This window comes from Alexandromys fortis, unplaced genomic scaffold (genome assembly GCF_014885135.2).
Source record: "Alexandromys fortis isolate MF-2015 unplaced genomic scaffold, M_Fortis_MF-2015_v1.1 scaffold_3, whole genome shotgun sequence".
Taxonomy (NCBI): Eukaryota; Metazoa; Chordata; class Mammalia; order Rodentia; family Cricetidae; genus Alexandromys; species Alexandromys fortis.
The window spans coordinates 3,807,895-3,823,371 of NW_026067909.1; the positions used below are offsets into that span (position 1 = coordinate 3,807,895).

The 15,477-nt window shown below is 46.9% G+C and overlaps 1 protein-coding gene across 2 annotated transcripts in view; it reads left to right on the forward strand.

The window, feature by feature from the left end:
• Dock1 (dedicator of cytokinesis 1) overlaps positions 1-15,477 on the forward strand; it is a 512,909-nt gene that overhangs the window by 471,713 nt on the left and 25,719 nt on the right. For both annotated transcript variants that reach the window (XM_050136678.1, XM_050136679.1), the window contains exons 39-44: positions 3,218-3,307; positions 4,055-4,159; positions 8,301-8,442; positions 8,566-8,644; positions 10,137-10,221; positions 13,918-14,004. In XM_050136678.1, coding sequence (XP_049992635.1) covers positions 3,218-3,307; positions 4,055-4,159; positions 8,301-8,442; positions 8,566-8,644; positions 10,137-10,221; positions 13,918-14,004 — 588 coding nt within the window. The remainder of the gene's footprint in view (positions 1-3,217; positions 3,308-4,054; positions 4,160-8,300; positions 8,443-8,565; positions 8,645-10,136; positions 10,222-13,917; positions 14,005-15,477) is intronic.

Sequence of the window (15,477 nt, forward strand, 5' to 3'; positions counted from 1 at the left end):
GCCACTGTCATGGCAATGAGGAAGGTGTTTCATCAGAAAGAGAGATTTCTGCAGGCGGGGCTTGAAGAAATGGGAGATTCTGAAACCAAGGTCCAGGAAGACAGTAACGATTACCATCTCAGGAAGAGGAAAGAACCTGTCCAATGTGAAGAGCACAGAGGCCAAAGAGCCCCTCCAGGCGGTAGCCAACAATTCCCTAGATGCCGTGAACTGGATTACAGACCTCAGATCAGAAAATGAAGTTGTCTGCGAACCCGGGCATTTTCATTTGGAGCTGTTCAAGCCTGCTAAGCCCTTAGCTCTTGTAAGAATGGCGCTGAGCCCGGGTTCAGTCACCAAAGGTCAAAGTGATTCTTGCGCTTAGACAATCTAAATCTAGATCATATTGAATCTGCTTCCTCCGTGACGCTGACATATTTTCCTAGGCATTCGCGTTGGAAGTCTGAACTGCCCACACTCCCTGTAGAGCCGTGGTCCAATTAAAGATAGATGGAAATCTGCCCAGTGTGGAATCCTTTAACACAAGTGGAGGGGCATGGAAAGGGGTTGTGTATTTATAGAAAATCTGATCGAAAACACAGCCGCGAGACCTCAGGGTGAGCAGGATAAGATATTTACTCGAGACCTATATTTCTTTTAAAAACAATTACTTGGCTATGTATCTAAAGCACCTCATCTGTCATTTAGGATCAAGACAGATTAAGCTTTTGGTCGGGGAATGAATTAGAAGTCTGAAAACTCTGAGCAGCTCAGAGAAGGTGTATTAGCTTGCAGAAGGAGACCTATGAGGAAAGGGAGTGTTGTCTTTGAAGTGGAAATATGCTAAGGGACGTAGGGGTCACTGGTGCCTAAAAGAAACATTACAGCGGAGGATGCTCTGTGGGGAATGTGAGCTCAGGCTCCAGAAGAGGATGTTGGAAGTCTAGAGAGGCAGATGTGGGTACACAGAGAATACGAGATAGCATGGACCAAAGGGAACAGGCACGAAGTGCGGACCCTTGACGCCGCGTCCCTGTCCCCTTCTAGACCCTACTTCAGGCCGGTCTCCCTATATCTGAAACTCACAAGCCACACGTTTATACTTTGCTTTTCAAACTATTCAAACTACAACCATTGATTCTGAGCCACATCTTTTTTTTTATTCATCAAGAATACTAAGTGGTATTGGGCATAAATGCCTACTCCTACCATCCACTGCACTTGGAAGGTGGAGGCCGAAGACTCAAGAGTTCAACTTCATCCTGAGCGATGAATTGGAGGCTAGCCTGGGACCCTATGAGATGCTGTCTCAAAACCCACAGTGGAGCAAAGGGGACAGTTTATAAAATAATGGGTACAAAAAGAGTGTCTCCGAGGGATGTAAGTATAGAAGTGCCCTTCAGTTAGCTGAATGAGTCGATAATACCCAAAGCCTGTGGTGGGCCCATTCTAGCAGACAGTATGCCGGGCTCTGTGCCAGGAGTGTGCTGAGCCACAGCCCTGGAAGTGCTCGCATGTAATCTCCAAGAGTAAGAATGCAAGCCTACCATGCATCCACTGTGTTACCTTGAGCAAGCTCCTTCCCTCTCTGATCTACAGCTTCTCTGTCTGCAGCCTGGAAATGATACTCCCCTACTAGGTGGTTGGAGAGCTTGAACCAGGGAGCACAGATGACTGGCTGGACATCATGGACAGCATCATCTAAATGCTGCTAAAAGGCCCCACTTTTATTTCGCTCCCACCATGATCATCTACGCCAGTGGTTCTCGACCTTCCTAATTCTGTGACCCTTTAATGCAGTTCCTCATGTTGTGGTGACCCCAACCATAAAATTAATTTGTTGCTACTTCATAACTGTAATTTTGCTACTGTTATGACTCATAATGTAAATATCTGATATGTAAGATGTCTGGTATGTGATCCCCAAAGGGGTTAAGACCCACTGATCTATGCCCTTGTCAAGGAGGGGTTGCCCCCAGTGGGCAGGAATGAGCATCTCCCATGAGGAGTAGGGCTGTGAACTCTTGGGAACAACAGCGCTGTGGAAATGTAGACATTTGAGGCGAAGATTGCAGTTTGGTGAGAACTGCCTGAACTTTGCCGTTTCCTGTCAGCGTTCAGTTCTGTGTATTGAGCCTTGAGGAGCAGGTGGTAAACGTCCTCAGGTTTCATATGAGTGACACCCAGCCCTTACTCTTGGGGGAATACCATCAGGGTGGGAAGGCAAGCATGTTCCAGTTTTAATATGCCAGAGAAAGTTCTGGGTCACTGAAGCCCAAAGGAGGAGAGTTGGCAGCAACTGGGAGGCATCTTAGGGGAGCTTCCACATCCCAATGCCACCATGCTTCTCAATCCACCTAGTTTGCCTTTCCCATGGGAAATAACTACTGTGTGTCCAAAGTTTATCCACATTTTGAAAAATAAATGTTGTCATGGTGATGATAAGGGGCTGAAGAGATGGCTCATCCAAGTTCAGTTCCCAGCACCCACACTGCGCACCTCACAACATCTTATAACTCCAGCTTTAGTGGGCTTCATCACCCTCAGAAGCACTGGTATTCATGGTGTGTGTGTGTGTGTGTGTGTGGTGTGTGTGTGTGAGTGTGCACGTATGCACGCATGCACATGTGCACACACACAACTAAAAATAAAATAAGTAAAAGTTTATATGTGCTTTTAAAAGTAAGTTACTTGGAGAAGCACCTCAAACTATTTGCCATAGGAAGTCCCTTTTCAAATACTGGCAGGATTGCCATCTGCAAAAAGCAAGCATTCTGAAGCTTTGGATGGGCATTTCTGGCAGCATGCTTTCTGGAACATGACAGCTATGCAGTGGGAACATTTGGGAAGTGGCCACGTAGTAGATGTTCCTAGCAATGTGTCTTCACCCTGCGGTGTCTCTTCCCTGGCTCCGAGGCTGCCCTGACAGATGGTCCTTGGCGGCCATTACTGGCAGCGGGAGAGCAAGGACAGGTGATGATGGGCAGCAGCCCGCCATGCTGTGGGGAGAGCTGGTGTGATGGATGAGCCCCGGGGTCGAGTGCGTTGGTCAAGACCGCCGGTCCTGAGCTAAAGCCCGGAACCTCTAGAAAACACTTGTCTGCTTCCTGCATGATCCCCCACAGTGTCTGTTAATCTAGCGGATTTCTGGAGGTTTCATTGTGAATAATGATGCCGCTGTTCGGCTGGATGCATGATTCATGCTTGGGTCTCTCTGTTTTATCTCTGTCACTCGCAGATGTGGGAGGAGGCCATCGCCCTGGGCAAGGAACTTGCAGAGCAGTACGAAACGGAGATGTTTGATTATGAACAGCTGAGTGAATTGCTGGTAGGCCTTCGCTTTGGTTATGTTTTTCTTTTTTTTCCCCTAGATTTTCTCATTTCAGTCTTCGCATCCAATCCACAGCGGATATTCTCTGGGCTTTGACCTGCTCCCTCTTTGTTATCTTGGGAAATAGTTCTCCTTTATCTGTGGGGTGATTGGAGCCCATGAGCATTTGCTTTTCATTCTCAAGTAGGCCATGGTGTTAAAGCGCCCATTGAGATGCATAACAAGGGCTGACATCCTAGGTGCAGGGGTCCCGCGGTTCAGAGTCTCTGAGAGTTTCAACTGATTTAAAGTCCCCACCTTTTCCACAAGAGGAGGCGGACAGGTGGTGGCCAGAACCTTGTCAAGCCAGGGCATCCTCTCATCCCAGGGCGGCCTCATCGGCCGTGCCTTTTTTGTGTGCAGGGGACCACATTTATGAGGGGATGTTTGTCTGTAATTTAGAGCACAACAATTCTGTCCTTCAGATTCTCCCAGCATCTGACCTGTATCCTTTAAAAAAAAAAAAAAAACAAGTAAACAAACACTAAAAGTGCAGGAAAATCATCCTCTTGGATTATTGAAAATACCCCCAAGTCACAACAAGTGACCAAAGGTTTAGGGGACCTTGCTGGACAGTATGAAAAGTCATGTCAAAACTACCGGATTCTCCCAGGTGCCGGCCTCAGGTCCCCAAGAAGAATCCTGAAGGGTGGAGGCGCCAGTGCTCTGCTCGGCCCTGAAATGAGTTTTCATTTTTCTTTCCAGAAAAAGCAGGCGCAGTTTTATGAGAACATTGTCAAGGTAATAAGACCCAAGCCGGACTATTTTGCTGTTGGCTACTACGGGCAAGGATTCCCTTCATTCCTCCGGGTGAGTCTGGGTCTTCTTGTTCTGAGTGAGCATCACTCACTCAACAGCGAGACCCCTTTCAGTCTTGGTGTCTCACCCAGCAAAGTCATTTGCTGACTCTAGGGTGCCAGAGAGAGACTAAGAATATTTTCTTTAATTATATGAGAACTCTGGTTGCATATATACTTTTTGTGTGATTTTTTTTTTAATTCATGAGAGAATTCTCCTCAGAGATTTATGTGTGTTTAATTGTGTCAAAGTATACATAGCAACCTTGGGAGATGGCTCCTCGGGCAAAGACCTTACCACAAGTGTGAATACTTAAATCCAGATCCCCAGAACCTACACAAAGCCAGACTCAATGGCACTCACCTATAATGCCAGCACTCCTACCAAAAGATAAGAGATGGAGATGGGAGACCCTCTGGAAGCTCATGACTAGTTAGTTTGGTATATTCAGCAGCAAACAGCAAAGGGACCCCACCTCAACAAGGTCCAGATCACTGACCAACACCCAAGACTCCTCTTACCTTCACATGTACTCTATGGTATGCATGTACATACACACATGAACATGCATACACATAAACACACACATAATGTAATTTACTGTTTGGGGCATTTTAGTTGTGCATTTTGGTGGCATAAGCACACATTCACAGAAACCATCACCACCATCTTGTTCCAGAATTTCCTCAACTTCCACAACTAGAACTTAAGGTCTGGAAAGATGGCACAGCAGTTATATGTTGACAGAAGTTTCTGTCCCTCCTGGTCCCACAGCCATTCAGTCCCAAAGAAACACACAGAGGCTTATATTAATTATAAACTGTTGGGCCTATTGCTCAGGCATATTACTAACTAGCTCTTACAACTTAAATTAACCCATAATTTGTGTCTCTGTTTAGCCATGTGGCCTGGTACCTTTTCTCAGTAAAGCATTCTCATCTTGCTTACTTTGGCTTATGACTGCGTCTCTGCCTTTCCTCTTCTCAGAAGAGGACCAGGCACACTCATGCTCATAGAGTGTTAGAGTCTAGGCTCCAGGAACAGAATCCCTCTGCGATACGGCGGCCACCAACCATGAATATAGTTGCCTATAACTCCAACAGCAAAGCAGCAGCCTGCCCGAGTGTGTAACGAATGCCCCCAGGGAGGCATGCTGCAATCCAGTCTAGAGCACTGGTCCTGCAGGCTCCAGGGACCATCCTGGGTCACTTCCACCATCAAAGGACAAAATGTGAAGTAAGAATAAAGAGTTTAACATGCTTGATTAATGCTGAGCTGACTTTCCCGACACACCTGAATGACTCTGCCTGGCTGTAGCAATATATTCATTACGCTTCACAGATCGCCTGGCAGGGGTCAGTCCGACAATGACATTACCAGTTACCAAAAAGTGGGCGGAATGTTTAGCAACTTCACGCTGCCGGGAGAGCAGACGCTGAGCTATCTCGCCATCCCCTTGGCACTGTTTTTCCCCATAAATCGAGCTCGTTGCTGTTTTGCATTCTTATTAATATTTATAATTCTCACAAGGAATAAATATCTTTGACTGTATGTATGTTCTCCCCCGCCCTGTTTTCCTGGTTGGAGGGACGACTGCAGAATGCAAAGTAATGGACGTTTCTGGAAAATACTATTAGTGTTTTCATCTATAACTCTAGTGTTTTTCTATTAAAGCCTTTATGTTTTTTTTTATTATTATTGTGCCTTCTTCGAGGGTAAAGCTTAATAAATGCATCCTACTTTCTGAGTGGCCTGCTTTCTAGTAAATCTGTGCCTTCCTGAGATGTTTGGCTTCCCAGGGCCTCATAGGAGGCACAGACTCTGTATTTATATTTCTAATTAAGACTACATATTACTTTGCTTTCTGCTTGACATTTTTCTACCAGAGAAAAAAAAATAGGGCATTTGTTTCTTCCATAATGATACATCAAGCCATACCTAAGTACAAAGCGGGGTGGTGGTGGTGGGGATCCAAACCTTAAACTGTTACTTCCTTAGTAATTTGTTAAAGTGCCCAGTAAATTGGGATTTGAAAAAGGGATTATTCAGACCTGTTTGGACTGTTATAACAGACAGGGTGACTAACAAAATGCATTGCTCACAGACCTGGAGGCTGGGAAGTCCAGGCTCAAGGGGTTAGAAGATTCCCTGTCTGATGAGGCCCTGTAGGATGGGAGAGAAAAAACTTCTGGAGACCTTTGTGGATCCAGTTCATTCCCAATGCCCATACCCGCTCAGTTGCCATTGCCTTGGGGACTCTAGTTCAGTGTGTAAAGGGTAGAAGGGAGACAAGGGTATTCTGGCCCCAGCAGAGGTAGTTAATTGCATGACCTAGGAGTCCCCCTTTATCTCTGTGAAAACATGTTAATTAGTTAAGTTTTGGTTTACGACTTAGTCAACACAGGTCTAAGAATAATAAGCAAAATAATAATAAGCAAAATGCTATACCTGTCTCTTTCTGTCCACTCTTCCTCTGTCTTCCTCCTTCTCACTGCCAACAACCTTTGCCTGTCCGTGGACAGCCACTAATAAGCCAAGGGTGCAGTAGTATGACTAGCTGATGCAGAGAAGCTTTTGATTAGACAGAAGCAACCAAGGAGAGGACTAGGCAGGTGGAAGAGGCAGCAGCCTTCAAATGACAGCAGCAGTGTTATGTTCTAACCGCTGACACCTGTTTGTGACTCAGCGGCCATCCACACACCTCTGACCCTTGAAGAGATCTGTTTTATGTCTCAACACTCTTCCTTCCAGATGTATGTAGAGCGACTGCCTCGAACCTACATAGAGAAGGCCCCCGCAGTGTAGCCCGTGAAAGGGGGAGTGCCCATCCACCTAAGCCCACACCAGATTTAACTGGCTTTGGGAACCGCTTCCAGTGAAACCTAGATTGGAGAATGTTACTTAGAAATGACAAAAATCAGTCCTAAGGGTTGTGTAGACTTTATCATTGTTGAGTAAGGCTCATACAGGAGAGCTCCTCCTGCTGGCCAGAAGTCCAGCCTCCAGGTTTCAGGGAGGCCGGGAGCTCAGAGTCTTCCCATTTGGTCTGGTTCCTCTTTCCGCCATCTCTGCTGATCTCCATATGACACCCAGGAGTCCAGTACCACTCTGAGGACCCCTTGTTCCCCTGCAGAGCTGGATTCTTTGGAGCAGGAGAAAGTTGACTTAATGAGAGCAACAGGGGAGAGGCAGCTGCTGCTGGCCACTAGATTCTCATGGAGGTTCTTTGCTGGGCCTGGGAACTCAATTGAAACGCAATTCACATGAGAGAAGCTTAAAAATTAATTAGTTTTACATGTACATGGGTATTCCCACAAGATGATAAGTCCCAAATATATGACCAGAGTTGATGCTTTTTTCACAACAAAATAAAAGCAGGACCAACAGCTCTCTTGACAGGATAGCAACTTCTGGGGAGGTTACTAGGGAAGACAGAGAGAGTAGGACACAGAAGCTCAGGGAGGGTCTGGGTTACTTTATAGCTAGTTATCCAGGTTGGCTGAGGCGGAAGACCCCTCCCCCCCCCCATAAGAATCCGTATTGCTTTCTTGGAAATGAAAGTTGAGGCTGACAGGTTTGGAGGCACACGCCTTTAATCCCAGGGTTTTGGAGGCAGAGGCAGGGTGCTCTCTGAGTTTGAGGCCAGTCTGTTCTACGTAGTGAGTTCCAGAACAACCAGAGACACATGATAGAGAGACCCTGGGGGGGGGGGGGAGAACAGGAGGAGAAGGAGGAGGAGAAAAGAAAGGAGAGGTTAAATGACCCCTAGAATGGTCACAGCTCTGTGGGCGGATTCAGCTTTCAATAATCACTCGTGGGAGGCATTTCTCCTTGCACCATGTGGGCCCCAGGGATCGAGCTTAGGTTCCCAGGCTTGGCTACAAGCACCTCTACCTAGTGAGCCATCTTGTTGGCCTCCTCCATAGTGTTTTAATTGGTTGTTACCGCTAAGAACGAAGCTCGTGGGGGAGTGCTCAGCCATATGTATTTGGGTACCCTTGATTAGAGAATGCAGCTGCGGGTTATTCTTCAATGCAGACCTCAAAAGGGAAAATCAAAACTACCAAAGACGTTTTGAATACCACGCCCCTGTGTGTGAGCTTTTCTTGGTCCCTCACCTGTGGTGGTGTTTAACAGAAGTCGTTGTTTCCAGGGGAAAGTGTTCATTTACCGAGGAAAAGAATACGAGCGACGGGAAGATTTTGAAGCCCGGCTACTAACTCAGTTTCCCAATGCGGAGAAAATGAAGACAACATCTCCACCAGGCGATGACATCAAGACTTCTCCTGGCCAGTGTATCCTTTAAGACAGCAGGAGGGCCGTTCCTGGGAACAGCTGATGTCCTGCGCTTTCGGATGGCAGGGCTTCTTCTGGTTGTCGCGTGTGCTGTCACGTGGTCCTTAACTCTCCGCCCACAGATATCCAGTGCTTCACAGTGAAGCCCAAGCTAGATTTGCCCCCGAAATTTCACCGGCCAGTATCTGAACAGATTGTAAGGTAACCATGCCATCTTTCTTACCAATAGGAGGTGGCAAGATGCTAACGATGGATCTCTTGCTTATGGCTCTACCTTTTTAACGTGTGAACTTTAACCTTTGAAGAACTTCTCAGATGATTTTTTTTCCTACGCTCTCCTGAGAACAAGGGAAAGTAATGATTACTGGTACCCACAAAAGGGAAGGAAAGTAATTTGAGGGGTGCACAGAGGATTCCTTCCCCAGTGTTTAGGAAGATGAAACCTGGAAGAGAAAAGGTAGCCTTTGTTTTCCTTAGAGACCACATGTTCAGAGTAGACTTTCCAACAGTGTGCAAACCCTTCCCTTCCTCTACTCTCTGCAGATGTGGGTTTGCTGCCTTTTATGAACAGAGATCACAGTATTTGCTCCCCATGAGATGCAAAGTGAAAACCTCCGGCCCTAGGGTTAGAGGAATGAATCACTTGGTAAAGCACCTGCCTTGCCAGCATGAAGACCCAGTTCAATACCCCAGACTCACATGTAAAAAAACAGAAAACAAAAGCCACCAGGTAGAATGCTTCAGGCTTTAACCCAGCAATAGCAAGATGGGAAGCAAAGACAGAAAAATCCCCGTAAACTTCCTGGTTGACCAACAGAGCCTATTTAGCAAAATTCCTGGCTATTGAGAGACCTTGTCTCAAACAAAGATTGGAAGGTGCCCGAAGGACCATTCCCGGGGTTGTCCTCTGACCTCCACATGTACATGTTTACCTCTCCACACGTGTGTACCTCCCACGTGTGAACACACAGACAGGGTCATGCTGTGGTATTTAAAACGCACTATCCCAGTGGGATGAACTGCACCTGATGCACTGGGTAGCCCTGTAGAGTCAGTCTCCCCAGTGGCTCTTTGATGTGGAGAGTTCTTTATTTGATCTTTGCGCAGCTGGGGGCTGCAGCCTCTTTGATGCCTGCTCTGCCTCTGGTCTGGTTGTTCCGCATCCTGTTGCTCCATGGCCCTTTAGCCTTTCATCCTAGCGGTCATGGAAACAGCAGAACTGCCTGTTTGTAGCGAGTTTGTTCACAGAAATGCAGCATTAGGCAAATAGAAGGTTCACAGTGCCTCCCAGATGGCATTGTGTGCATTCACACACACACCCTTCACAAGCACAAGCTCCTCTCCTAAGGAAGAGAGACACAGGCTGTTTATGGCCCTTTTTCTCTCCTTCACATCACCTTCCCAAGCCTTTGCCAGGTCCACCTGCCTGCATCCCTTCCTCAGCATCTCTTCTCCCCTGAGCACGGGCAGAGACAAAGAGGAGGTAAAAGTCTCCAGTCAGTCTTTGTGCGGTCACCATCTCCCTTCAGGGCCAGACGGAAAGTGGGCCAAGGCCATAGCTTTAGGTCAAGGTTGGGGACACTTCCTGGGATGTGGTGCTGCCGTATTGTGAGGCCAACCCTGCAGGACCCCCACCTCCATCTAAAAACAAGCTGCTTGCTGGTTAAAAATCTTACGTTTTCTCTCTCTACAGTTTTTACAGAGTGAATGAAGTCCAGCGATTTGAATATTCTCGACCTATCCGGAAAGGGGAGAAAAACCCAGACAATGAATTCGCGGTAATTAAAAAAAAAACAGCAACATCTACAACATTGTAACAAAACTCAAAATGCCTCACCTGTTCTCCCAGCCACAGAAGGACCTGGAGAGCACATCCCCACCAGGCCACCATGGACAGTGTTAAATGTCTCTGTGCCTCCTATGCAGACATCCTACGCATTATACTCCAGGCTGCGGAAAGCTAGTAGCACTTCATAGAGCCTATTAGTGAGCGAGCAGAGACATCTCATAGTGGACCAACGGCATCAGGGCACTGGGTGTTCCCTTGCAGTGACTCTCAATGCTCAGAATGCCAGAGGTTTATTTGGCCTTGGGTGACAATGGCAGTGAGGTGAAGCCACCACCAGGCCTCCCAGGAGTTTATCACACTACGGTGGGTTTCCACTGACATTCTGGACTGACATCTGTGGGGCCATGCCATGCGTCTCTAACCTGAACCCAGTCGTCTCCCTGACTGTCTCCCTGGTCATGACAACCAATCAGGGCTCCAGACCCTGCCTAATACTTCTTCCTTTTTGTAGCCATCACATTTGGCCTTGGAAATAGTAACACATATCCATGTAGTGTTTTAGAAATTAGCCATGCAGGGCTGGGGAGATGGCTCAGTCAGTAAAGTGCTTGCCTTACAAGCATGAGGACCTGAGTTCAAATCCCAGAACCCATGTCCAAAAGGTTTATAATCCCAACATTGGGGTGATGGCATAAGGTAGGTCCCTGGAGCTCACTGGTCAGCCACTCTAACTTACTAGGCAAGCCCCGGGTCTCAATAAGGGATCCTATGTCACAAAACAAGGTGACCAGTACCCAGAGGAACCTAGCCAAGGTTGACCTGCTCTCTACCTATTCTCTCTCTCTCTCTCTCTCTCTTTCTCTCTCTCTCTCTCTCTCTCTCTCTCTCTCTCTCTCTCTCTCTCTCTATTTCTCTGAAACTGAACAAGTGAACCATTAAAAGGCATCAGACAAGTTTTGACACGTTAATACCTTTCTTACTAGAACTCCTCCCTGCAGAATCCCTCTTCAGACCCCTAAGGCCAGGGAACCTGAGCCCCTGAGTGACAGCAAGAACCAGCCCCACTAAAATGGCTTTCTTTTGTAGTCAGGATGCATTTGGGATACAGGAAGTCAAAGGTGACTATCATGCACACCTAAGTAAAGCAGGTTTTGGAGACAACTTTCAGGGCTGCCTTGGGCAGAAGGATGTTGACCCTCCCTCTGCAGGAATCCTTGGGACAAAACCTGAGTTTCCTTCACAGCTCCTGGCAGTTACCTTAGTGATGTCCCCTCCAGCCCCCAGCCCAGTGTCCTTGTGTGTTGACAGGAGCTTAGAGTAAGGTGATTCCTTATTTCAAGATGAAGGTTGGGCTCCTCAGCCAGTGCTAACATCCCAACCCTGTAGTGCCTGGTCCTCGCAGTGTGACTAGGGTCAGCGCCTAGACACACACAACCTGGATATCCAATCTGTGCTAACGACGAGTTCATAGCTTTCTGAGTATTTCTTTCACGATCACAAATCATGTTCTTCTTTCTGCAGTGTCTGGGACCCAGGGATTTATTGACTTCCCCCCTACACCATACCCACTCCCCTTCTTGCAGTATGTATATTCTTACACTGTAAGGAATAGACACATGGAGGCCAAGCAGACTGCCGAAGAGCGCTCGGCGAGCTGGCAGCAGAGCTAAGAATAACCGAGACACCTGACATTTTGAGCTGTGCTAAGCCTCAGAGCTTGTGCTGTTTCTAGATGGCCCCAAAATCCCCCGATGGCCCCATTTGGGTCCTCACGCATAGATGAAGCGTTCAGAAGGCCCAGGATTTAGCCCTTCACAGCCTGACAGAGGTTCAGGCTTCCAGAAAAGAGCAGAGTGTTTTATAGTAGCGAGAAGTCTGATCCTGGCCCCTTCTACAGGCTTCTAACTCCAAGGACAAATGCTAGAAAAACTGCCCTTTGAGACCAAGAGCTGTGCTCAGCATCTCTAAGCCTGACAGAGGATGAAGCCTTCAGGAGCAAGGGCTATCGAGGAGGAGACAACCAAGGAAGTGTCCAAGTTAGGAACTGACCATGAAGCTGAAGATAAGCCCAGGGTCTTTACAAGGATATTGACGTGAAGGAGAAAGAAGACAGGCTCTGAAAGTCTACCCTTTCTCTAGCAAGTCCCTAAGCACACAGGCAGTGGAACATGGCCTTGGAGACGGATCTGCCTGTGGCTCTGAAGCTCCTGTTGTCCCCTTGCTTTCCTCTGGAATGTCAGAGATTCTAAAGGACAGGCCAGCATTCTGTTGTTGTCGCCCCATAACTTGTTAGTCCCAAGAAGGTGACCGTCTGGAGAGTTATAGTTTGCCCCTCTGCTAAAGCTGTCAACCAACCATTACAGAGGCACAGAATTAGGCTCTTTGCTTTGAAAACATTTCTTGCAATGTGTGAGGTACAGCTTTATGAAGAATATATTTTAGAAGATGATTCTATCTGAAATATGCCTAGGGCTGAGGCTGTACCTTGGATGGTAGAATGCTTGCCCAGAACATACCAAAATCTAGGTTTGATCCCCAGTGTGGCAGAAAATGAGTGGGTATTGTGGTGCACACATGTAATCTGAGCAGTCAGGGTCAGAAGCGCAAGTTCATCCTGAAAGACCTACCAAGTGAGGGCCCGCATGGAATATGTGAGACCCTGTTTCAAAAAACTAAACAAAATTTTACATGTGAAAAGGCATAGCAATGGAAGAAAAGCCTTGAACAAAGGATGCGACAGTGTGTTGCTCCTGCTCCATCAGGACTTGCGGGTCATGGCACCCTTTTTTGCGCACTATGTTCCTATAGAATATAAACCATGTCATCTTTCTATTTCTGCACTATGTTCCTATAGAATATAAACATAATAATTACATTGTTCATAGTAATGATTTTATTAAAACACAAGAGGGTAGGTGGAAGTTTCGGTCCCATAAACTGCTCCCAAGTAACTACTCAGAAGCATTAAATATAAATGCTCAGCCCATAGCTCAGGCTTGTCACTAGCTAACTCTTACATTTTAAATTAACCCATATTTCTTGTCTACCCTCTGCCATGTGACTCATGGCATGTTACCTCATTTTATACACATCCTGCTTCCTCTGCATTTTCTGGCGCCTCCTCTGACTCTGACCTTTTTTACCCCAGCATCCTTAGTTTGGTTGTCCCACCTATACTTCCTGGGATAGCTACTGGCTATTCAGCTTTTTATTAAACCAATTTGAGTGACAAATTTTTACAGTGCACAAAAGGATTATTCCACAGCTGTCAAGAGGTCAGTTTTAGGAAACTTGGTCTTTGATGCATTTGTACCTTTGAATTCCTTTTGAACCCTGGGAAAGGCTAACACAAACTTCACATGGATGCCTCTCCTAAGCACACTTATTTCAGAGGGAACACCTATCATTCTGAGGTATTTATGTCACCCCTCCTCACCCACTACAATTCCATGCCAAACAGCAGGGAAACAAGTTTGATAGGCTTGAAACATGGTGCTTTGATGATGAGTTGTGGTTGTCAAATAGAACAAGGCTCCTGGGGTTCGCACACACCTGTCCAGTGTGAACACAACCCTTGTCCTGCTAGAAGACCCACATGCTGGGCTCACACAGAAACCCAACAGAACAGAGTCCCCTCCTGCTGGCACCCCCATCCTGACATGTATCGTGTGGGCTCTTCTTACAGAATATGTGGATCGAGAGAACCATCTACACTACGGCCTATAAGCTGCCCGGAATTTTAAGGTGGTTTGAAGTCAAATCTGTCTTCATGGTAAGGAGACTCCTCAGAAGGAAGTACCTGCCCTCCTCTTTCGTTGTGTTTGACAGGCCCTCCATGGCCCCAAGGGCCTTGTGCTCAGTGTGGCCTGTTCCATGCTCCGTACCCTTCAGTGCCTGTCACTACCCTGCACGTACCTCAGAGCATCAATATCTCTCATCGCCTCCTGCATCTTATTCCCAAAGCTGCGTGGCCACCCCCAGGGCTATCTGACAAGAAATCCATTCCTTCTCACGCATTAGTAATGTCAGCCGTAGCTGCATTGCTTTGACAGGTCTTCTAAGTAAATAGAAGTGTAAAGTACATTCCCACTGATGTAAACACCCTACAAAACATCTTCCTGGGAGTTTTGTTGCCATTTAAATGACAAATAATGAGCAGAATTTACTCATTTCATATGAGAATATATTCCTCCCTGGGCGTATTTTTACAGACACGACAATTTCCATTTTATAAGCCAAACTTTGCCTTGCTATGGCACAGGGTTATTTTTGTTGTTTGGTTTTATTTATGAATGGGTATTTTACCTGTGTATACGTCCTGTGTATGCCGTGTGTGTCCAATGCCTGCTGATGCCAAAAGAGAGGGTGTTGAATCCCGTGTGATTGGAGTTTCAGGTTAGTTATGAGCCACCATGTGGATGTTCAGAATCAAAGCCAGGTCCTCTGGAATGGCCATTAGTTGTCGTAACCACTAAGTCATCTCCAGTGCTAGGGGGCAGTTTTATTTACATGGAACTTGTATTTATGGGTAACCTCACAGGGTGGCTTCGCTAGCAGAGACTGAACTATTAGGCTTATGACAATTGTCCATATAAAATGATCCAATAAAAGCACAAGGATGTAGAAGGCTTCTGCTGTGTGCGCGAAGTCTTGGGTTTTATCCCCCGCACCACATAATTGGGTGTGGCAGTGCATGCCTATAATCCCAGCGCACAGGAGGACTGGAAGTTCCAGTGTTATTTTCAACTGTGCATTGAATTTGAAGCCAGCCTTGGCGACATACCATATCCTGTCTCCAAAAAACAAAGGCAAACAAACAAACAAGAAAAAACTAATTACAATATGCTTTTGTTCATGTATCTCCACTGGGCTGGATCCCACTTCAGGAGATGGCTCCTGCCATTCAATTAACAGTGAGTTCTTGAAACACCTGGTGATTTGGCTTAAGGACTTGGCTAATCTTGCCAAGTTGGCTCTTCCCTTCTGTGTGTCCACCCCTCTGTTTTGCTCATGCCAATGTGAGCTCGAGGCCCTTCCATGAACTCGTATTTCCCTGCTCCACCAGATCTCTCCACACCACAGGAGCCAAGATGGAGACCTCCCCACCCTTACTCAGAACCCTCAGGACCCTTTGCCTGCCCCTTCTGGGGACATGATCACTTCCCACTCTGAGACCTTCATTCTCCATCCCAAAGCCACCAAGGTAGACAGAAGGCAGAGACCATTTAGGGCAGCTAGGCTGAGA